General features: G+C 42.6%; 1 protein-coding gene across 3 annotated transcripts in view; it reads left to right on the top strand.

Moving 5' to 3' along the window:
- LOC133575151 (cationic amino acid transporter 2-like) overlaps positions 1–21,184 on the top strand; it is a 34,809-nt gene extending 13,625 nt beyond the window's left edge. For 2 of the 3 annotated variants that reach the window (XM_061927690.2, XM_061927688.2), the window contains exons 3-13: positions 2,546–2,979; positions 6,011–6,166; positions 6,240–6,405; positions 11,575–11,711; positions 14,117–14,339; positions 14,442–14,578; positions 18,516–18,618; positions 18,703–18,836; positions 20,173–20,339; positions 20,414–20,522; positions 20,605–21,184. In XM_061927690.2, the coding sequence (XP_061783674.2) occupies positions 2,610–2,979; positions 6,011–6,166; positions 6,240–6,405; positions 11,575–11,711; positions 14,117–14,339; positions 14,442–14,578; positions 18,516–18,618; positions 18,703–18,836; positions 20,173–20,339; positions 20,414–20,522; positions 20,605–20,735 (1,833 nt within the window). In that variant the 5' untranslated portion in view covers positions 2,546–2,609 and the 3' untranslated portion in view covers positions 20,736–21,184. Of the gene's footprint in view, positions 1–2,325; positions 2,980–6,010; positions 6,167–6,239; positions 6,406–11,574; positions 11,712–14,116; positions 14,340–14,441; positions 14,579–18,515; positions 18,619–18,702; positions 18,837–20,172; positions 20,340–20,413; positions 20,523–20,604 lie in introns of all 3 variants that reach the window. The other variant, XM_061927691.2, reaches the window with a different exon arrangement.
- Positions 21,185–24,761: the final 3,577 nt, after the last annotated feature.

Genomic DNA, 24,761 nt, shown 5'->3' with positions numbered 1-24,761 from the left:
GCACTATCCACCACTCACGTCATATGGAGGCACTATCCACCAGTCACGTCATATGGAGGCACTATCCACCAGTCACGTCACGTCACATGGAGGCACTATCCACCAGTCACGTCACGTCACATGGAGGCACTATCCACCAGTCACGTCACATGGAGGCACTATCCACCAGTCACTTCACATGGAGGCACTATCCACCATTCATGTCACCTCACATGGAGGCACTATCCACCATTCACGTCATGTCACATGGAGGCACTAGTCACCATTCACCAGTCACTTCACATGGAGGCACTATCCACCATTCACGTCACGTCACATGGAGGCACTATCCGCGATTCACGTCACGTCACATGGAGGCACTATCCGCGATTCACGTCACGGGAGGCACTATCCACCATTCACGTCACGTCACAGGGAGGCACTATCCACCAGTCACGTCACGTCACATGGAGGCACTATCCACCAGTCACATCACATGGAGGCACTATCCACCATTCACGTCACGTCATATGGAGACACTATCCACCATTCATGTCACGCCACATGGAGGCACTATCCACCAGTCATGTCACATAGAGGCACTAGTCACCATTCACATCACATCACATGGAGGCACTATCCACCATTCACGTCATGTCACATGGAGGCACTATCTGCCATTCACGTCACGTCACATGGAGGCACTATCCACCAGTCACGTCACATGGAGGCACTATCCACCAGTCACGTCACATGGAGGCACTATCTACCAGTCACGTCACATGGAGGCACTATCCATCAGTCACGTCACTTCACATGGAGGCACTATCCACCATTCACGTCACGTCACATGGAGGCACTCTGCCATTCACGTCACGTCACATGGAGGCACTATCCACCAGTCACGTCACGTCACATGAAAGCACTATCCACCAGTCACGTCACGTCACATGGAGGCACTATCCACCAGTCACCTCGCGTCACAAGGAGGCACTATCCACCAGTCACCTCACGTCACATGGAGGCACTATCCACCAGTCACGTCACATGGAGGCACTATCCACCAGTCACGTCACGTCACATGGAGGCACTAGTCACCATTCACGTCACGTCACGTCACATGGAGGCACTATCCACCAGTCACGTCACATGGAGGCACTATCCACCAGTCACGTCACATGGAGGCACTATCCACCAGTCACGTCACGTCACATGGAGGCACTATCCACCAGTCACGTCACGTCACATGGAGGCACTATCCACCAGTCACGTCACGTCACATGGAGGCACTATCCACCAGTCACGTCACATGGAGGCACTATCCACGATTCACGTCACGTCACATGGAGGCACTAGTCACCATTCACGTCACGTCACATGGATGCACTATCCACCAGTCACGTCACATGGAGGCACTATCCATCATTCACGTCACGTCACATGGAGGCACTATCCACCAGTCACGTCACATGTAGGCACTATCCACCAGTCACGTCACATGGAGGCACTATCCGCCATTCACGTCACATGGAGGCACTATCCACCATTCACATCATGTCACATGGAGGCACTATTTGCCATTCACGTCACGTCACATGGAGGCACTATCCACCAGTCACGTCACATGGAGGCACTATCCGCCATTCACGTCACATGGAGGCACTATCTACCAGTCACGTCACATGGAGGCACTATCCACCATTCACGTCACGTCACATGGAGGCACTATCCACCATTCACATCATGTCACATGGAGGCACTATCCACCAGTCACATCACATGGAGGCACTATCCACCAGTCACGTCACATGGAGGCACTATCCACCAGTCACGTCACATGGAGGCACTATCCACCATTCACGTCACGTCACATGGAGGCACTATCCACCAGTCACGTCACGTCACATGGAGGCACTATCCACCAAGCAGGTTTAGGCAGCCGAGCTACACGCATAAAAGATAAGGATTTGTAGATAAAGCGATCTCAGAAATAACGAGATCTGCAATTTATGGACCCCAACGACCGTGTTGTATCAGACTTTGAGTGTAACGCAACCAATTTACTGCGATTAATCGTGATTAGTCAGTATGTTAAAGTGTGACTAATCTGATGAAAAACATGTCAGTTTTGACAGCACTAGTCATTTGTTCAGCATGTTTCAAACAACAAATCATACCAAATACATCAATAACATTGCACCTGTGTCAAAATATTGGGCTCTTTTTGAAAGTAACTCGAGCAATTTAGTGCGATTAATCGCGATTGCTTGTATTGTTCATCGTATATTGTTGTACTATAATTTGTCATTTTCTTTCATTATGATCATTGTCTGTCTTCAATAATAGGCCAACGTGGTTCTGCTGCCTTATGTCAGACATTGTCCTATGAAGAGAGGCGGTATAGTACTTCATAGTTCCGATATGAATGTCCTCTGTTAAAGTCCTATACTGCAAAACTGACCTGACAATTATTCACTGACACGTCGAACGATCCGCCCTTCCTACACCTACCCTCTCCCCTCTCTGCATCCTCCACTCACTCCCTACCTCCTTGCGTGACATCCAGCCGCGCTCCCACCTGTGTCATCTTCTCCCGTGTCCCTGATCTCTGCGTCCCTGAGCCTAAAACCATGGCGTGCGCCACCCTGAAGTCGCTTTTGGCCAGCCTGTCCCAGAGGAAGCCCATCGAGCCAGAAGGGGAGCAGTCTACTTTTAAACGATGCCTGACCACCCTAGACCTGGTGGCCCTCGGCGTGGGCAGCACCCTGGGGGCCGGCGTCTACGTCCTCTCTGGAGAAGTGGCCAGAGAAACGGCCGGGCCGAGCATCATCCTCTCGTTCTTCATCGCCGCCCTGGCGTCCATATTCGCCGGGCTTTGCTACGCGGAGTTTGGGTCCAGAGTTCCTAAAACTGGCTCGGCGTACCTCTACAGCTATGTGACGGTTGGGGAGCTGCTGGCTTTTATCACCGGGTGGAATCTGCTTCTCTCCTATGTCATAGGCAAGTTCTCTGCATCTTTTTACACCAATTAGCAGTTTAATTGTCTGCAATCTGTCATGTTGTCTACAAACCCCGTTTCCATATGAGTTGGGAAATTGTGTTAGATGTAAATATAAACGGAATACAATGATTTGCAAATCCTTTTCAACCCATATTCAATTGAATGCACTACAAAGACAAGATATTTGATGTTCAAACTCATAAACTTTGTTTTTTTTTTTGCAAATAACAATTAACTTAGAATTTCATGGCTGCAACACGTGCCAAAGTAATTGGGAAAGGGCATGTTCACCACTGTGTTACATCACTTTTTCTTTTAAACAACACTCAATAAACGATTGGGAACTGAGGAAACTAATTGTTGAAGCTTTGAAAATGGAATCCTTTCCATTCTTGTCTTATGTAGAGCTTCAGTCGTAAACTGGTAAACTTTGTTATTTTTTGCAATTATTAGCTCATTTGGAATTTGATGCCTGCAACATGTTTCAAAAAAGCTGGCAAAAGTGGCAAAAAAGACTGAGAAAGTTGAGGAATGCTCATCAAACACTTATTTGGAACATCCCACAGGTGAACAGGCTAATTGAGAACAGGTGAGTACCATGTTGGGTATAAAAGTAGCTTCCATGAAATGCTCAGTGATTCAGAAACAAGGATGGGGCGAGGGTCACCACTTTGTGAACAAATGCTTGAGCAAATTGTCGAACAGTTTAAGAACAACATTTCTCAACTAGCTATTCCAAGGAATTTAGGGCATTCACCATTTACGGTCCGTAATATCATCAAAAGGTTCAGAGAATCTGGAGAAATCACTGCACGTAAGCAATGATATTACGGACCTTCGATCCCTCAGGCGGTACTGCATCAACAAGCGACATCAGTGTGTAAAGGATATCACCACATGGGCTCAGGAACACTTCAGAAAACCACTGTCAGTAACTACAGTTCGTCGCTAGATCTTTAAGTGCAAGTTCAAACTCTACTATGCAAAGTCAAAGCCATTTATTAACAACACCCAGAAACGCCACCAGCTTCGCTGGGCTCGAGCTCATCTAAGATGGACTGATGCAAAGTGGAAAAGTGTTCTGTGGTCTGACGAGTCCACATTTCAAATTGTTTTTGGAAACTGGACGTCGTGTCCTCCGGAACAAAGAGGAAAAGAACCATCTGGATTGTTTTAGGCACAATGTTGAAAAGCCAGCATCTGTGATGGTATGGGGGTGTATTAGTCCCCAAGGCATGGGTAATTTACACATCTGTGAAGGCACCATAAATGCTGAAAGGTACATACAGGTTTTGGAGCAACATATGTTGCCATCCAAGCAACGTTATCATGGACGCCCCTGCTTATTCAGCAAGACAATGCCAAAGTAATTGGGAAAGGGCATGTTCACCACTGTGTTACATCACCTTTTCTTTTAAACAACACTCACTAAACAATTGGGAACTGAGGAAACTAATTGTTGAAGCTTTGAAAATGGAATCCTTTCCATTCTTGTAATATGTAGATCTTCAGTCGCTCAACAGTCCGGGGTCTCCGCTCTCGTATTTTACGCTTCATAATGAGCCACACATTTTCGATGGGAGACAGGTCTGGACTGCAGGCGGGCCAGGAAAGTACCCGCACTCTTTGTTTACGAAGCCACGCTGTTGTAACACGTGCTGAATGTGGCTTGGCATTGTCTTGCTGAAATAAGCAGGGGCGTCCATGAAAAAGACGGCACTTAGATGGCAGCATATGTTGTTCCAAAACCTGTATGTACCTTTCAGCATTAATGGTGCCTTCACAGATGTGTATGTTACCCATGCCTTGGGCACTAATGCACCCCCATACCATCACAGATGCTGGCTTTTCAACTTTGCGTCGATAACAGTCTGGATGGTTCGCTTCCCCTTTGGTCCGGATGACACGATGTCGAATATTTCCAAAAACAATTTGAAATGTGGACTCGTCAGACCACATAACACTTTTCCACTTTGCATGAGTCCATCTTAGATGATCTCGGGCCCAGAGAAGCCGGCGGCGTTTCTGGATGTTGTTGATAAATGGCTTTCGCTTTGCATAGTAGAGCTTTAACTTGCACTTACAGATGTAGTGACGAACTGTATTTAGTGACAGTGGTTTTCTGAAGTGTTCCTGAGCCCATGTGGTGATATCCTTTAGAGATTGATGTCGGTTTTTGATACAGTGCCGTCTGAGGGATCGAAGGTCACGGTCATTCAATGTTGGTTTCCGGCCATGCCGCTTACGTGGAGTGATTTCTCCAGATTCTCTGAAACTTTTGATGATATTATGGACCGTAGATGTTGAAATCCCAAAATTTCTGGCAATTGCACTTTGAGAAACGTTGTTCTTAAACTGTTTGACTATTTGCTCACGCAGTTGTGGACAAAGGTGTGTACCTCGCCCCCATCCTTTCTTGAGCATTTTTTGGAAAGCTGTTTTTATACCCAACCATGGCACCCACCTGTTCCCAATTACCCTGCACACCTGTGGGATGTTGCAAATAAGTGTTTGATGAGCATTCCTCAACTTTATCAGTATTTATTGCCCCCTTTCCCAACTTCTTTGTCACGTGTTGCTGACATCAAATTCTAAAGTTAATGATTATTTGCAAAAAAAAAAAAAAAGGTTTATCAATTTGAACATCAAATATGTTGTCTTTGTAGCATATTCAACTGAATATGGGTTGAAAATGATTTGCAAATCATTGTATTCCGTTTATATTTACATCTAACACAATTTCCCAACTCATATGGAAACGGGGGTTTGTACTTTCCTATGCTACATATTTCGCTGGAAGACAGCACAGAACTTAAATGATCAACCATCAACATCATGTGACTTTTCACCTGCTATAGAAGCAGATTCTTCAAAGGGGACACGTCACATGTGACAGCCATGTAAATAGGACCATAAAACCTAAAGTCTAAAGTGTAGCGGATGGCAGGAAGGGAAATCAACATTTTGTTTTTTATGACAGCAGATATACACGGTGACTCACTTTATTGCGTTTTTTTCCACTTTCTGCAGGGACGTCCAGCGTTGCGCTCGCATGGAGCGGGACCTTTGATGACCTCCTCGGGGGTGTCATGTCCAAATTTTTCGAAGAACATGCAGCCATGGGCCTTCCGGGCTTGGCCCCCTACCCAGATGTGTTTGCGGCTTCTCTCATTATGCTCTTATCTGGTAATACTGAGAAAAACAACATGTTGTTTCAGTCAGGTTTTTATCATTTTTTTAACTATTTTTTTTTATACAGGTGTACTCTCCTTCGGGGTCAAAGAGTCAACCACAATCAACAAGGTCTTCACTGGGGTCAACATCGTGGTGCTGGTCTTCGTGGCCATCTCGGGCTTCATCAAGGGAGACATCTCAAACTGGCGAATCAGTGAAGAGATGGTGCTCAACGCCTCGGCGACACTCAAGTAAAGTCAAAGAGAAGCACGATGCTGTCTCTGTTTGGATGCATGCTGCAGATAAACTGTCATCGCCTTGCAAATTACAGTACAGCAGGGGTATTCAACTACCGTATTTTCCAGACTATAAGACGTACTTTAAATCCTTTTTTTTCCCTCAAAAACTGACAGTCTGCCTTATAACCCGGTGCGCCTAATGTACGGAATAATTCTGGTTTTGTTTACCGACCTCGAAGCTATTTTATTTGGTACAAAAGTGTGACCAGTAGATGCAGGGCCGGACCGTGGCATAGGCCGTATAGGCAAATGCTAAGGGCGCCGTCCATCAGGGGGCGCCACGCCAGTTCCACAAATGTTGGAGGAAAAAAAAAAAAAAAAAAAAAAAGTTGGTACTATTATTTCTAAATACAAAAAATAATCCCACGTTAATTAAAATGCAAAGTAAAGCCTATTTAATAGAAATATTATTTGTTACAACATTACGCCCCCCCGCACGGTGCGCCCCCTCCCTTCCCGTATCATGACTCTTTTTGGACGTCACCACATCAAAAAATCAACAAAAGATCTCAAAACGACCAAAACTGTCAGGTGCCCAGGGAAGAAAAAAGAGAAAAGAAGAGGAGGAGAAACGAGAAAAGACAGAGGTAGCAGGTAGGTAACGTTAGCCTACATGAAATGATTTGTCTGTTACAGAATGTGATAGTAACCTGGCTTTTTAGCATTAAGCTAATGTTACATGATTCGGCAATTGCTAATCAATAATCTGTTTTAACGTCGGGTTAATATTGTGGAGGGGGCTAAATTGTTATGGAAAATAATAATGTAACGTTAGGTAATTACAGTACTCCCACCTTACATTCCTCAGGGACATTTGTATTAGATCTTTTAAGCAGGTGTTTTTTGTTTACATTGTTATTGCCTTCTGGTTAGCTAATGTTTGCGCTGCAGGTAATAGTCACTTTTCCACCCCTTTATATATTAGGTATAGTTGTAAGTAAAAAAAAAAGGTCAAAGACAAAGCTATTCGGTTTCTTGTGAGTATATACACTTCACTGCCGATGTGGGGGGGCGCCACCTAAAATCTTGCCTAGGGCACCAGATTGGTTAGGGCCGGGCCTGAGTAGATGGCAGTCAAACATAAGAGATATGTGTAAATGGTTATACGTTTGTACTTGTATAGCGCTTTTCTACCTTTTTTTAAAGGAACTCAAAGCGCTTTGACACTATTTCCACATTCACCCATTCACACACACATTCACACACTGATGGCGGGAGCTGCCATGCAAGGCAGCTAACCAGGACCCATCAGGAGCAAGGGTGAAGTGTCTTGCTCAAGGACACAACGGACGTGACAAGGATGGTTGAAGGTGGGGCATACTTGCTCCCGAAATTCAGCGCCTCTCCCGAAAACCTCCCGGGACAAATTTTCTCCCGAAAATCTCCCGAAATTCAGGCGGAGCTGGAAGCCACGCCCCCTCCAGCTCCATGCGGACCCGCGTGACGTGTCAACAGCCTGTATTCACGTCCGCTTTCCCACAATATAAACAGCGTGCCTGCCCAAACACGTTATAACTGTAGAATGATCGAGGGCGAGTTCTTGGTTTCTTATGTGGGTTTATTGTTAGGCAGTTTCATTAACGTCCTCCCAGCGCGGTAACAACACACAACAACAGCAGTCATGTTTTATTCTACCGTAAAGCAGTTTGTCTGCCGTAAACAGCAATGTTGTTGTAATATATTGAGTTGGAGGCAATAACCAGGCGAGGTGATGTAGTACGTCTCTTTACTGTAGACTTCAGAACAGACTCACACACTTGACGTCAGGTGCGCAACACCACGTAAATCGTTGGCCGACCAAAAAGTAACCCCAGTACGCTATAGCCAACATTCACCAGGAGATGGCAACAGACAAACATAGATCACTCTATTACATTCCTCCCCTTTTAGAAATGTAGAAGTTATTCAAAATAAATAAACAACCCAACCAAAAAATGCAGCAGCTCAATTAAAAAACTGTAATTAAGCCACATTCTTTTTTTTTTTTTTAGTACTGAACTCTTAACCCTCATTTGTAAACAATAACATGCTTATTATACAAAGAGTATTTGTACACCTTTAACACAGATTTTTATACTGTCTTCAGAGATTCAGTTTTTTGGTGGTACTCGAAACCTTTCTGGGTACCTGAGAAAAGGGTGTTCAGCATGGTTAGAAAAATAGTGACAGAGAATAGAACAAGGATGGACAATTCAACCCTTAACTCAACAATGAGTAGATGAGTGTTATGTGTGTGTATATGTGTAAATAAATGAACACTGAAATTCAAGTATTTCTTTTATTTTTATATATATATATATATATATATATATATATATATATATATATATATATATATATATATATATATATATATATATATATATATATATATATATATATATATAATAAAATATATATATATATAGCTAGAATTCACTGAAAGTCAAGTATTTCTTATATATATATATAAGAAATACTTGACTTTCAGTGAATTCTAGCTATATATATATATATATATATATATATATGAAATACTTGACTTGGTGAATTCTAGCTGTAAATATACTCCTCCCCTCTTAGCCACGCCCCCAACCACGCCCCCGCCCCGACCACGCCCCCCACCTCCCGAAATCGGAGGTCTCAAGGTTGGCAAGTATGAGGTGGGGATTGAACCAGTAACTAAGATTGCTGGCACGGCCACTCTCCCAACTTCGCCACGCCGTCCCCAAGTGTAGACTGCAATATGATGGCAGTCACACACAAGAGATACGTGTAGACTGCAATATGATTGAAGTAAACAACACCAACATTTTATTTGTTCCGTTGAAAATATAGAACAATACACACGGCATGCAAAAATCTATCAAAATGTTTTAAGTTAAGTTAAAGTACCAATGATTGTCTTACACACACACTAGGTGTGGCAAAATTATCCTCTGCATTTGACCCATCACCCTTGATCACCCCCTGGGAGGTGAGGGGAGCAGTGAGCAGCAGTGATGGCCGCGCCCGGGAATCATTTTTGGTGATTTAACTCCCAATTCCAACCCTTGATGCTGAGTGCCAAGCAGGGAGGTAATGGGTCCAATTTTTGTAGTCTTTGGTATGACTTGGCGGGGTTGGAACTTTAGTACGACTTTGGTAAGCTATGAAGTCGCAACGCTTGATGGATTGTACTGTGCTTCAACATACGAGCATTTTCTGGCGTTTTGTTTCGCAATATTATGCATAAGCAACTTTTCTAACCTTCTGGCACCTGCTGATCTGTATTTGGGATCCGCATAAGTCCTGAAAAATTGCACGCGTCCGCCTTTGTAGTCCGTGGCGACACCGTAGTCGATAAGCTTCTTCTTTTTCTCTATCTTCTTGTTATGGGACATTCATCCTCCGCTGTTGCTATTTCTAATATAAAGTAGTGTAGAGTTCTTATTTATATCTGTCAGTAAACTAGCCATGAAAGCACTAAAACATACCGGTGTAGTGAGTATACATTATTCACCCAAGGAACTTTAGTTATTAGAGAGTTTTTTCACGGGACACATTTCGGCGTTGTTATTGTTATGCTAGTGAGCCACGGATGAGGAGATGCTGCTCCGTTATTGATTTAAGTAAAGTCTGAATGGTATTAAAACAGTTAGCTCCATCTTTTGACACTTCTTCCACTCCCGTCCTTGCACGCTACACCGCTACAACAAAGATGACGGGGAGAAGACGCTGTCGAAGGTGAGCCACGTAAATAAGACCGCCCACAAAACAGCACATTCCTGAAGCGACTGTCAGAAAGCGGCTTGAAAATTATCTTTAAAACATAATCAATGCAACATTTTGACCAAAGAACCACCATTACATGTTATGTAGACCACAAGGAAGAGTTTTCAGTTTAAAAAAAAATTATAATAATATGACTCCTTTAATGCACCTTATGTATGAAAAAAGATTTAAAAAATAGACCGTTGATCGGCAGTGCGCTTTATAATCCGGTGCGCTCTATGGTCTGTAAAATACGGTAAATTGTTTCGGGGGCCACATTTACAGAAAGCTAAGAACCGTACTTGTCCCTTTACTATGAGTCTTATTTTGTACATTTCAGAACTAGCGTCTTCTACAGTAAACATTCGATTTTGGTCTATTTTGTCAGCGTTACAGGAGGGCTCACCTTCTGCAAATAATCTAGTCAAACATAACCACTCTGACTTTTTTTTACGAGTTTTTTTTAACCGAACTTGCGGGCAACTACCGTATTTTTCGGAGTATAAGTCGCTCCGGAGTATAAGTCGCACCGGCCGAAAATGCATAATAAAGAAGGAAAAAAAACATATATAAGTCGCACTGGAGTATAAGTCGCATTTTTGGGGGAAATGTATTTGATAAAACCCAACACCAAGAATAGACATTTGAAGGGCAATTTAAAATAAATAAAGAATAGTGAACAACAGGCTGAATAAGTGTATGTTATATGAGGCATAAATAACCAACTGAGAACGTGCCTGGTATGTTAACGTAACATATTATGGTAAGAGTCATTCAAACAACTATAACATATAGAACATGCTATACGTTTACCAAACAATCTGTCACTCCTAATCGCTAAATCCCATGAAATCTTATACGTCTAGTCTCTTACGTGAATGAGCTAAATAATATTATTTGATATTCTACGGTAATGTGTTAATAATTTCACACATAAGTCGATCCTGAGTATAAGTCGCACCCCCGGCCAAACTACGAAAAAAACTGCGACTTATAGTCCGAAAAATACGGTAGTTGAATAGCCCAATGATGAAAAAGGAGAGGACCTAAAATGGAACCCTGAGGAACGCCACTAGTATAACTAAAGAAGTTGAACATCAGCAACAGTTTTGTTACATAAATCTCATTACGGAGAAAAAAAAAAAAGGAGAGGCCTTTAAGGGGTGCCTAGAGGAACTCCTTGGTTATGTAAATCCCAACTTATCCCCCCCAGTGTTCTATGTTTGCTAGCAAGGTTAAAATGTCAATGCAAGGATGTGCCAATGTGTTTGTATTGGTACAAGTTCCTCTATACAACAGGAGCACTGTGATGTTTTTTCGGGATTTGCTGCAAAAGTTTTTGCCTCCCATGTTTTGAACTAACAAGATAATGCACTTTTTTTTGTACAGTAACCTGAGCAGCACCGCCAACCTCACAAGCTCGTATGGAGTCGGCGGATTTTTCCCCTACGGCATCAGCGGAACCCTGGCTGGTGCAGCCACGTGCTTCTACGCCTTTGTGGGCTTTGACTGCATTGCGACGACAGGTGAGATGACGGTCTGAGGATATAAACATGTTTTATTCTATAGATGATTACTTACATATCAAAAAATATGCAGTGAACTGCTGTACTGTATCACTAACAAAACCTCAAGCTAGTATATAAAAGCCTCCTGCATATTGTAAACTTTGACATCCTCCAGCAACATCCGAAAAATCATCTTGAAGTCACACACTGCAAAAAATCAGTGTTCAAAAACAAGAAAAAAAATACAAAATTCGGGTTATTTTATTTGAACTAAGCAAAATTATCTGCTAATAGAACAAGCAAATTTGGCTTGTCAAGACTTTCCAAAACAAGTCAAATTAGCTAACCTCAATGAACCCAAAAAATACCTTAAAATAAGTATTTTCTCACTAATAACAACTGTACTACTATATGAGTACGTATTTTCTATTGTTTCATTGAAACTAAAACAGCAAAGTCCATTTGGCTGTCATCCCTTTTAATTATGAGACACAATTGTGTCAAAGTCATGATTTTTTTTTCATGCTTGAAATAAAGAAATTCTTACTTTAAAAAAGTAGTTTTATACTCGTGAGTGTTGATGACACAGCTTTGCAACAGTTGATATTCTATTCCATCATTTGTCCCAAAGTAGTCTTTGTTTTCTCCCATGAAGTCTGCCATGATTAGTAGTGTTGTTGTTAAAGGTAATAGCAAATGTTGTGATGCTTAAAATGACCAAAACACGTAAATATTACATGTTATTATGATCATGTCTGCTATCAGATTACCAGAGGTGGGTAGTAACGCGCTACATTTACTCCGTTACATCTACTTGAGTAACTTTTGGGATAAATTGTACTTCTAAGAGTAGTTTTAATGCAACATACTTTTACTTTTACTTGAGTATATTTATAGAGAAGAAACGCTACTTTTACTCCCCTCCATGTATCTACATTCAGCTCGCTACTGATTTTTATCGATCTGTTAATGCACGCTTTGTTTGTTTCGGTTTGTCAGACAGACCTTCAATGTAGGATCTATCGCATGCCTGCGTTTCACCAATCAAATACAGTCACTGGTGACGTTTGACTCCGTTTCATTTACATTTATTAACGCACTGCAGCCTCGTAGACACGCACAGTCGCACACACAGTCACGCATGCATAGAAACACCAATCAGAAGTGCACAGTGTGTTCTCAAGTGCAGCTCACACCTATCAGTTTATGGTTTGCGTAAAGGCTAACTTGTTATTTTCCTTTGTAATCTCTGCCTACTGAGCCTATGGTGCTGTTAAGTTATTGTGACTCAATTTGCCTTAATTTTTTTATGTTAATGTATTATTATTTAATATATATTATTGTTTTAGTTGCTTAAGAGATATTCCTGGCTCTGAATTTGCTCATTGCTATTTTTTTGTTTTTGTGCATTATTTGTTGCCGTCATCATTAAACGAACAGGTTACTCATCAGTTACTCAGTACTTGAGTAGTTTTTCCACAACATACTTTTTACTTTTACTCAAGTAAATATTTGGGTGACTACTCCTTACTTTTACTTCTGTAATAAATCTCTAAAGTAACAGTACTCGTACTTGAGTACAATTTCTGGCTACTCTACCCACCTGTGCAGATTACATACATACTTATTACACTTAGACTTAGACAAACTTTACTGTTCCACAAGGGAAATTGTTCCACACAGTAGCTCAGTTACAAAAGATGGAAAGGGTAAGGATGGAAAGGATAATGCACACAGGGGCACAAAAAGAGGGCGAAAACAAAAGGTATAAAGTAGATTAAAATTGTACCATAGTAGCAATATAAAATATAACATATATGTAATATTTACATATTATATATACAATATATATTATATACTGATATATTGTATTATTATATTATATTATATTATATCCTGTGTATATAAAACGTTTAGATGTTTTTAGAGTGCTTTATAGGCGAAATAGAGCGAATCCTATTTCCTCCATTGTTAGCTGACTTTTGCTATTGTTTATTTACGATTTTGAATGCTTCAACAAAGAAAAACACATGTTTGCTTGTCTCACATAAAAAAATTCCAATACAAGTACAGTTCAATTTTAATAAATAATAAAATACAGTATGTGGACATTTGATTGTATGGAGTTGTCATGCAGGAAGGTGTTGCAAATTTAAACGACCACTTTTATTGAAATTAATAATAATAATAATAATAATAATAATAATAATACATTTTATTTGGTATAGCGCTTTTCAGAGTACTCAAAGACGCTTTACAGGATAAAAAATTAAAATATAAAACAGTTCAAAGTAATAATATAAAATACAGTAACAGTAAAATAAATGTACACTTTATAACTCTGAAGGAACCCTGGAGGCAAATAAATATCCATTGAATGATTATGAGGACAATTCAAACAACCTTTTGTATGTTCTTCCCAGGTGAGGAGGTGAAGAACCCTCAAAAATCTGTTCCTGTGGGGATTGTGGCCTCGCTACTTATCTGCTTCCTGGCCTACTTTGCTGTTTCTGCCGCGCTCACCCTGATGATGCCCTACTACATGCTCAGCAGAAAAAGCCCCCTGCCTGTCGCTTTTGAATATATCGGCTGGGGTCCTGCCAAATATGTTGTGGCAGTGGGGTCACTGTGTGCTCTGTCCACCAGGTACAGTATGCCACTTGTTATAAATTGTTGTTTTGCACCAAGTTGTATGTTTGATTGTTCCGCATACCAATACTAACACCCTGTGTACGCAAATTTGTGCAGCCTGTTGGGTTCCATGTTCCCCATGCCGAGGGTTATGTTCGCCATGGCGAGAGACGGTCTGCTTTTCCAACTGCTGACCAAAGTCACATCTAGTGGTAGTCCTGCAGTGGCTACCATATCATCTGGAACTGTGGCAGGTAAACAGTTTTTTAATGCCTAACCACCTGTTGCTAGGCAAAATTCAGATCGATTGGTTGTAACTACCTTTTTAAACAAGAGTGTCCATTTTTTATACTGGAAATTTGAGGGCAACATTTATACGTTTTGTACAAAACAGCTTTTGTTACAGGTGACAAAGAAAATGAGTGTAATTTACAGTAATATATCTCATTAAAGGGGAACATTATCACAATTTCAGAAGGGTTAAAACCATTAAAAATCAGTTCCCAGTGGCTTATTTTATTTTTCAAAGTTTTTATCAAAATTTTACTCATCACGCAATATCCCTAAAAAAAGCTTCAAAGTGCCTGATTTTAACCATCGTTATATACACCCGTCCATTTTCCTGTGACGTCACACAGTGATGCCAATACAAACAAACATGGCGTAAAGAACAGCAAGCTATAGCGACATTAGCTCGGATTCAGACTCGGATTTCAGCGGCTTAAGCGATTCAACAGATTACGCATGTATTGAAACGGATGGTTGTAGTGTGGAGGCAGGTAGCGAAAATGAAATTGAAGAAGAAACTGAAGCTATTGAGCCATATCGGTTTGAACCGTATGCAAGCGAAACCGACGAAAACGACACGACAGCCAGCGACACGGGAGAAAGCGAGGACGAATTCGGCGATCGCCTTCTAACCAACGATTGGTATGTGTTTGTTTGGCATTAAAGGAAACTAACAACTATGAACTAGGTTTACAGCATATGAAATACATTTGGCAACAACATGCACTTTGAGAGTGCAGACAGCCCAGTTTTCATCAATTAATATATTCTGTAGACATACCCTCATCCGCTCTCTTTTCCTGAAAGCTGATCTGTCCAGTCCAGTTGGAAATGCATCTGCTTTGAGTGTCGCAGGATATCCACACATTCTTGCCATCTCTGTCGTAGCATAGCTTTCGTCGGTAAAGTGTGCGGAACAAACGTCCAATTTCTTGCCACTTTCGCATCTTTGGGCCACTGGTGCAACTTGAATCCGTCCCTGTTTGTGTTGTTACACCCTCCGACAACACACCGACGAGGCATGATGTCTCCAAGGTACGGAAAACAGTCGAAAAAACGGAAAATAACAGAGCTGATTTGACTCGGTGTTTGAGAAAATGGCGGATTGCTTCCCGATGTGACGTCACAACGCTCCGAGAGCGAATAATAGAAAGGCGTTTAATTCGCCAAAATTCACCCATTTAGAGTTCGGAAATCGGTTAAAAAAATATATGGTCTTTTTTCTGCAACATCAAGGTATATATTGACGCTTACATAGGTCTGGTGATAATGTTCCCCTTTAACAATACATTGATTTTATATTTTACAACAGCCAATAAAAAGCGAGGTGCAGGCCTCAAATGACCAGACCATCCCAGAATTTGCGATGTTGCGATCGCATTCATTCAAGGAAATTCAACCAATCTAGCGAAACATACACAGCTGTGCAATTTTGTCCTATCCCCTCAACTTTACCGCACATTTGCCCAATCATCATAATTTTGCCCCTGAGTCAATGGAGGGTCAAAATAAATAAACAATCTGTAAGTAAAGTGTCATTAATTTATTCATTGTAAAAGTACGTTTTACAATGGGGCGGTATAGCTCGGTTGGTAGAGTGGCCGCGCCAGCAACTTGAGGGTTCCAAGTTCGATCCCCGTTTCCGCCATCCTAGTCACTGCCGTTGTGTCCTTGGGCAAGACACTTTACCCACCTGCTCCCAGTGCCACCCACAGTGGTTTAAATGTAACTTAGATATTGGGTTTCACTATGTAAAAGCGCTTTGAGTCACTAGAGAAAAGCGCTATATAATTCACTTCACATTAAATTATTTAATCATGTATTTCAATATTTATTTATTGATTTATTTGGTTATTTATGTAACAATTTAATACTTTTTTAAAAAAGATTTCACTAATTATTTCACAATTTAATCAATCCAATAAATTAAGTGAATTATTACATTTGTGCTGGTACCTCAAAATAAGAAGATCCTGGCTCCGGTTCCTTGGCTCGGGTCTTTCTGTGTGTGTGGGCTTCCTCCCACCTCCAACTTAGACTTAGACTTAGACTTAGACAAACTTTAATGATCCACAAGGGAAATTGTTCAACACAGTAGCTCAGTTACAATGATGGAAAGTGTAAGGATGGAAAGGACAATGCAGGTATAAATAGACTAATATAGCGATAGAAAAATCTAACATATATATGAATATATAAATGATAAATAAATAAATGGGTTGTACTTGTATAGCGCTTTTCTACCTTCAAGGTACTCAAAGCGCTTTGACACTACTTCCACATTTACCCATTCACACACACATTCACACACTGATGGAGGGAGCTGCCATGCAAGGCGCTAACCAGCACCCATCAGGAGCAAGGGTGAAGTGTCTTGCTCAGGACACAACGGACATGACGAGGTTGGTACTAGGTGGGGATTGAATCAGGGACCCTCGGGTCGCGCACGGCCATTCTTCCACTGCGCCACGCCGTCCCAATATACATAATATGTGTACATAATAATATCCATCCATCCATCCATCTTCTTCCGCTTATCCGAGGTCGGGTGGCGGGGGCAGCAGCCAAAGCAGGGAAGCCCAGACTTTCCTCTCCCCAGCCACTTCGTCCAGCTCCTGCCGGGGGATCCCGAGGCGTTCCCAGGCCAGCCGGGAGACATAGTCTTCCCAACGTGTACTGGGTCTTCCCCGTGGCCTCCTACCGGTTGGACATGCCCTAAACACCTCCCGAGGGAGGCATTTGGGTGGCATCCTGACCAGATGCCCGAACCACCTCATCTGGCTCCTCTCGATGTGGAGGAGCAGTGGCTTTACCTTGAGATCCCCCCGGATGGCAGAGCTTCTCACCCTATCTCTAAGGGAGAGCCCCGCCACCCGGCGGAGGAAACTCATTTCGGCCGCCTGTACCCGTGATCTTGTCCTTTCGGTCATAAACCAAAGCTCATGACCATAGGTGAGGATGGGAATGTAGATCGACCGGTAAATTGAGAGCTTTGCCTTCCGGCTCAGCTCCTTCTTTACCACAACAGATCGATACAGCGTCCGCATTACTGAAGACGCCGCACCGATTCGCCTGTCGATCTCACGATCCACTTTTCCCTCACTCGTGAACAAGACTCCGAGGTACTTGAACTCCTCCACTTGGGGCAGTGTCTCCTCCTTAACCCGGAGATGGCACTCCACCCTTTTCCGGGCGAGAACCATGGACTCGGACTTGGAGGTGCTGATTCTCATCCCAGTCGCTTCACACTCGGCTGCGAACCGATCCAGTGAGAGCTGAAGATCCTGGCCAGATGAAGCCATCAGGACCACATCATCTGCAAAAAGCAGAGACCTAATCCTGCAGCCACCAAACCAGATCCCCTCAACGCCTTGACTGCGCCTAGAAATTCTGTCCATGAAAGTTATGAACAGAATCGGTGAATAATAATATATATACAGATATATTATATTATGTCTATAACATATATACAATATATACCAATGACCATGTACAATATTACAGTATATACAGTATATGTGACAGCAGCAGCATAAAATAGAGAGTAGATCCAGCAGAAAATAGAAAATAGACGTTAAAAACAAAGAGAAGTACCTGCACCTGGGGATAGGTTGGTTGGCAACACTAAATTGGCCCTAGTGTGTGAATGTGAATGTGAATGTTGTCTGTTTATCTGCGTTGGCTTTGGGATGAAGTAGTGACTTGTCCAGGGTGTACCCCGCCTTCTGCTCGTATGCAGCTGGGATAGGCTCCAGCGCCCCTGAGACCCCGAGAGGGACAAGCGGTAGAAAATGGATGAAATGTTATTGGGGGGGAAAAAAATCGCAACTTATACCGCAACTCGGAGAAAAAGCTGTTTCTCAGAGTTTCATGATTGAAGTACTGTCTCTCTCCCATTTCCAGCTATCATGGCTCTGCTATTTGACCTGGACGCCTTGGTGGAAATGATGTCGATCGGCACCCTGTTTGCCTACACACTCGTGGCCATTTGCATCTTGATACTGAGGTTCCAAATGATCTTGAACACTTTGTGTCACGTTCAGCCTGCATGCTTCAAGCTACATCCTTCACACATGTGAACTCTTTGAAGGTACCAGGTGAGCCCGTCGCAAGAGAGAGAACTGCAAATCATCGAGAGAAACACCAAGTTTGGCTTCCTGAAGCCGCCGACATCTCCAAATTCAGTCAGCTCAAGAACAGTCACTATTCTGATTTTAGTCTCTGGTAAGCACCGAATAGTCAACTTAAAGGCCTACTGAAACCCACTACTACCGACCACGCAGTCTGATAGTTTATATATCAATGATGAAATCTTAACATTGCAACACATGCCAATACGGCCGGGTTAGCTTACTAAAGTGCAATTTTAAATTTTGCGCGAAATATCCTGCTGAAAACATCTCGGTATGATGACACCTGCGCGTGACGTCACGGATTGTAGAGGACATTTGTCTGTTTTCATCGCAAAATTCCACAGTATTCTGGACATCTGTGTTGGTGAATCTTTTGCAATTTGTTCAATGAACAATGGAGACAGCAAAGAAGAAAGCTGTAGGTGGGAAGCGGTGTATTACGGCAGGTGTTGTGCCGGATAACGCACCCCCGCCGTAGAATGCACCCCTTGACTGTTGTGCCGGATAACAGCCGGTGTTTCATTGTTTACATTCCCGGAAGATGACAGTCAAGCTTTACCATTGGCCTGTGGAGAACTGGGACAACAGAGACTCTTACCAGGAGGACTTTGAGTTGGATGCGCAGACGCGGTACCGTGAGTACGCATGCAGCTGCGGCTTCCAAACATTTGATCGCTTGCCAGTACGTGCGTGCCGCTATGTGCATGTCACGTACGTAACTTTGGGGACTTTGGGGAAATATATGTGCTGTATGAACTTTGGGGAGGTGAACGGTATTATGGCTGTGGGATCGAGTGTGTTGTGCAGGTGTTTGAGTTGTATTGGCGGGTTATATGGACAGGAGGGGGGAGGTGTTTGTTATGCGGGATTAATTTGTGGCATATTAAATATAAGCCTGGTTGTGTTGTGGCTAATAGAGTATATATATGTCTTGTGTTTGTTTACTGTTTTAGTCATTCCCAGCTGAATATCAGGTCCCACCCGCGTCTCACAGCATCTTCCCACTGCCCTCTAGTCCTTCACTCTCACTTTCCTCATCCACGAATCTTTCATCCTCGCTCAAATTAATGGGGAAATCGTCGCTTTCTCGGTCCGAATCGCTCTCGCTGCTGGTGGCCATGATTGTAAACAATGTGCAGATGTGAGGAGCTCCACAACCTGTGACGTCACGCGCATATCGTCTGCTACTTCCGGTACAGGCAAGGCTTTTTTTTTATCAGCGACCAGAAGTTGCGAACTTTATCGTCGATGTTCTCTACTAAATCCTTTCAGCAAAAATATGGCAATATCGCGAAATGATCAAGTATGACACATAGAATGGACCTGCTATCCCCGTTTAAATAAGAAAATCCCATTTCAGTAGGCCTTTAACTCCGTCCTTGCATGGTGGTGTACCTCACTGTGTTTCTCATCATGTCTGGGCACAGTTGCATGTGTGGCTGCGCTCTGCATCACCCTCAGCCTCGGTATCGATGCGTTATCGTCTATGGAAGCATGGAGCATCACACTCGTCTGCACCTTCTCCATCATCCTGATATGTACGGTTTTCCTTATCTGGAGGCACCCACAGAACGCTTCCAAAGCCTCCTTCATGGTACTTCCATCTGAATGCAAAATTTAAGCAACAAACCGTGAATCTCCATGTTATAAATAATTCTGTATTCACAGGTGCCCTTACTCCCTGCACTTCCCATTGTGAGCGCACTTATAAACATCTACCTCATGTTCCAGTTACAAGGCGCCACGTGGGTTCGCTACGCTGTCTGGATGGCAATCGGTGAGGCTAAACTTGGGATGGACAGGTTTAAAAAAGGACTTCACTGTCCAAGCCAGTGAGCTGTATTGTTGTGTCTCTGCAGGCCTGCTCATCTATTTTGGCTACGGGCTGCATTACAGTGTCCAGAGGCAGCGGATCAAAACCAACCTGCCAGCATTCAAAAGCATCAGTGAAAAAGCGGACAAGAACATCATTAAAGAGGACAAATTCTAAGCCCAGGGCGGTGTGAGCGGAGATGAATAGAGATGTTACAGTGAGTCACTGTTTTGTAATTGTGTGCACCTACATGCATGGCTGCTGCTCTGACAGTGTTAAGCATAAGTACTTTATCACATATATGTGCAGTTTGAATTAATGTCATGTTTTTTTCACTTTGAAGTTGTGTATCATCATTAATCATGCTTATATATATTGCCTTTTGATTGCAAAGTAGTTCTGTGCATTTTTTTTAAATTGTATAAAATGTACGGCATCAAAACCTTTTTTTTCTAATACTATTTCTACTTTTAGAAGTGTATATAAATGATCTGTAATAGTATTTGTGATTTGTGGATACGGAATGTATACATTTATTTTGTATTTGTTGACAATGTGGATATGCATTGTTTCTTGTTTCAAAGTGTAAATATGAAGAATGTACATGTTTTGTCAATATATATTGTAAATGTGTCTTTTAATTAAAGAGAAACTCATGTTTTCAAGATGTTTTACCAAATTATTTCTAACTATTTTTCCCCCGTGGAACACATGGAGTTTGTTATTACGATAAATAAATAAATAATGTTGGGTTTTTTTTACCCCTATTGTTCACATTGGGTAGCTGGTGATGGATTCCAAAATATTTTTGTTTTTGTTTTAGACACTCTTAAGCGATTGTAATGAGAAAACACCACATTGCTGTTGTTATGTGTAAATACTGATGGTTATATTCTGAGCATCAACCAGTGTTTAGTAAAAGTTGCATTTTTTTATACAAACCCCGTTTCCATATGAGTTGGGAAATTGTGTTAGATGTAAATATAAACGGAATACAATGATTTGCAAATCCTTTTCAACCCATATTCAATTGAATGCACGACAAAGACAAGATATTTGATGTTCAAACTTATACATTTTTTTTTTTTTGCAAATAATAATTAACTTAGAATTTCATGGCTGCAACACGTGCCAAAGTAGTTGGAAAAGGGCATGTTCACCACTGTGTTACATGGCCTTTCCTTTTAACAACACTCAGTAAACGTTTAGGAACTGAGGAGACACATTTTTGAAGCTTCTCAGGTGGAATTCTTTCCCATTCTTGCTTGATGTACAGCTTAAGTTGTTCAACAGTCCGGGGGTCTCCGTTGTGGTATTTTAGGCTTCATAATGCGCCACACATTTTCAATGGGAGACAGGTCTGGACTACAGGCAGGCCAGTCTAGTACCCGCACTCTTTTACTATGAAGCCACGTTGATGGAACACGTGGCTTGGCATTGTCTTGCAGAAATAAGCAGGGGCGTCCATGAAAAAGACGGCGCTTAGATGGCAGCATGTGTTGCTCCAAAACCTGTATGTACCTTTCAGCATTAATGGCGCCTTCACAGATGTATAAGTTACCCATGTCTTGGGCACTAATGCACCCCCATACCATCACACATGCTGGCTTTTGAACTTTGCGTCGATAACAGTCTGGATGGTTCGCTTCCCCTTTGATGTCGAATATTTCCAAAAACAATTTGAAATGTGGACTCGTCAGACCACAGAACACTTTTCCACTTTGCATCAGTCCATCTTAGATGATCTCGGGCCCAGAGAAGCCGGCGGCGTTTCTGGATGTTGCACAGTAGAGCTTTAACTTGCACTTACAGATGTAGCGACAAACTGTATTTAGTGACAGTGGTTTTCTGAAGTGTTCCTGAGCCCATGTGGTGATATCCTTTAGAGATTGATGTCGGTTTTTGATACAGTGCTGTCTGAGGGATCGAAGGTCACGGTCATTCAATGTTGGTTTACGGCCATGCCGCTTACGTGGAGTGATTTCTCCAGATTCTCTGAACCTTTTGATGATATTATGGACCGTAGATGTTGAAATCCCTAAATTTCTTGCAGTAGCACTTTGAGAAACGTTGTTCTTAAACTGTTTGACTATTTGCTCACGCAGTTGTGGACAAAGGGGTGTACCTCACCCCTTGTGAAAGACTGAGCATTTTTTGGGAAGCTGTTTTTATACCCAATCATGGCACCCACCTGTTCCCAATTAGCCTGCACACCTGTGGGATGTTCCAAATAAGTGTTTGATGAGCATTCCTCAACTTTATCAGTATTTATTGCCACCTTTCCCTACTTCTTTGTCACGTGTTGCTGGCATCAAATTCTAAAGTTAATGATTATTTGCAACAAAAAAAAATGTTTATCAGTTTGAACATCAAATATGTTGTCTTTGTAGCATATTCAACTTAATTGGGGTTGAAAATGATTTTCAAATCATTATATTCCGTTTATATTTACATCTAACACAATTTCCCAACTCATATGGAAACAGGGTTTGTACTATTCCTTTTTAATTTAAGGTTTTCAATCATCCGTTGTTGTGAAGAAGGAGCTGAGCCGGAAGGCAAAGCTCTGAATTTACCAGTCGATCTACGTTCCCATCCTCACCTATGGTCATGAGCTTTGGGTTATGACCAAAAGGACAAAATCACGGGTACAAGCGACTGAAATTAGTTTCCTCCGCCGGTTGGCAGGGCTCTCCCTTTGAGATAGGGTGAGAGCGTGACCCGACCTCGGATAAGCGGAAGAAGATGGATGGATGGTTTTCAATCAAACCTGTAAATTGTTAAGGTTTGACATAAACTTGAGAAAATGAACTGAAGTTGAGTTAATAGAGCAACCTTGACAATATTCTCAGCCTTTTTAAGTACAGGTGGACTAAAATCCGAAAGAACTTGACAGTTATTGGATACTGGATTTAGAGCTGCAGACCCACAGATCTGTTAACCATTAAAATGGAATCTCCATCGGACAAAAAGCACAGGAACTTAAAAAGCTAAGGATTCATGCCAAAGGTTTTGTCACAAAGAAAGACAACCTCATCAGTAAAAAAAAGGAAGAAGTATGAGTGAACAAGAGTTGTTAGAAGAGTTTGCTGAACTCATTTCTCTTCATAACAAATTGCTTGATGCAAACCAAGACTATATAACTGAACTTTTTTAAGCTTAAACATTGGATGACAAAGACCGAGTAACTCTCAAGGAATTATTGGAAGGAACTTGAAGCAAAAAAACATAGTTACTAAAATGATTATTCAGCTGCAGTAACCTATTGTCTCGGCTCAGCTTCCTCGTGAGGGCAGCGTATGACACCTTGCCATGCCCTCGAAACCTCGCCCAGTGGTTCGGAAGCGAGGGCAAGTGCTCCCTGTGCAGCAAAGACAATGCAGGACTCAAACACATCCTTTCAGGTTGCAAGGTCGCGCTAACGCAGGGGCGCTTCCGGTGGCGACACAATCAGGTGTTGAGGAAGTTGGCAGAGCTGTTGGAGAGATGCAGAGTCGGGGCAAACAACGCCACAGATCCCCATCGGCCAAACATCACTTTCATCAAACCAGGAGAGGTAGGACAGAAGACAGTGGCGGGAAGATCATCACTTCTGCTTACCCCTGGTAAGGGCTGGGAGATGCGCGTTGACCTGGACAAGCATCTAGTCTTCCCAACTGAGGTAATACAGACAACGCTAAGACCAGACGTTCAGCTGCTAAGAAAGTCCTCATCATTGAACTAACCGTGCCATGGGAGGAGGGAATACCAGTAGCACATGAGTTCAAACGGTCAAAGTACAGCGACCTGGCAGAGGACTGCAAGGGGGGAGGCTGGTCTGCGTCCATTCACCCCGTGGAGATCGGATGATGGGGCTTCGTAGGAGGTTCTGCGACCCGGCTCCTGCGTGCGGCGGGAATGACCGGTTCCAACCTGAGGAGGGCCATCAAGGAGTTGGCAGAGGAGGCAGAGAAGGCAAGTTTCTGGATGTGGCTAAGAAGGAGGGACAACACTTGGGGCTCAACACCCCATTGAGGTCAGTTGCAGGGAGTGGCGCGGGGGAGACGTCCCCGCTTAGCCACTGCCCCCCCACCGCGAGGTGTCCTGGCTTGGGGGCGAAACATCAGTGAACGGTGGCACCAGCTGACGACCCTGCAGCTGACCTCCAAGTGCACTGGAGGAGGTGCGACAGGCAGAGATGCCAAGCAGTTAGGTCTGTACTTA

The sequence above is a fragment of the Nerophis lumbriciformis genome, linkage group LG35 (genome assembly GCF_033978685.3).
Source record: "Nerophis lumbriciformis linkage group LG35, RoL_Nlum_v2.1, whole genome shotgun sequence".
Classification (NCBI taxonomy): Eukaryota; Metazoa; Chordata; class Actinopteri; order Syngnathiformes; family Syngnathidae; genus Nerophis; species Nerophis lumbriciformis.
The sequence above is the reverse complement of the archived record's forward strand: the minus strand, read 5'-3'. Positions and strand labels throughout refer to the sequence as shown.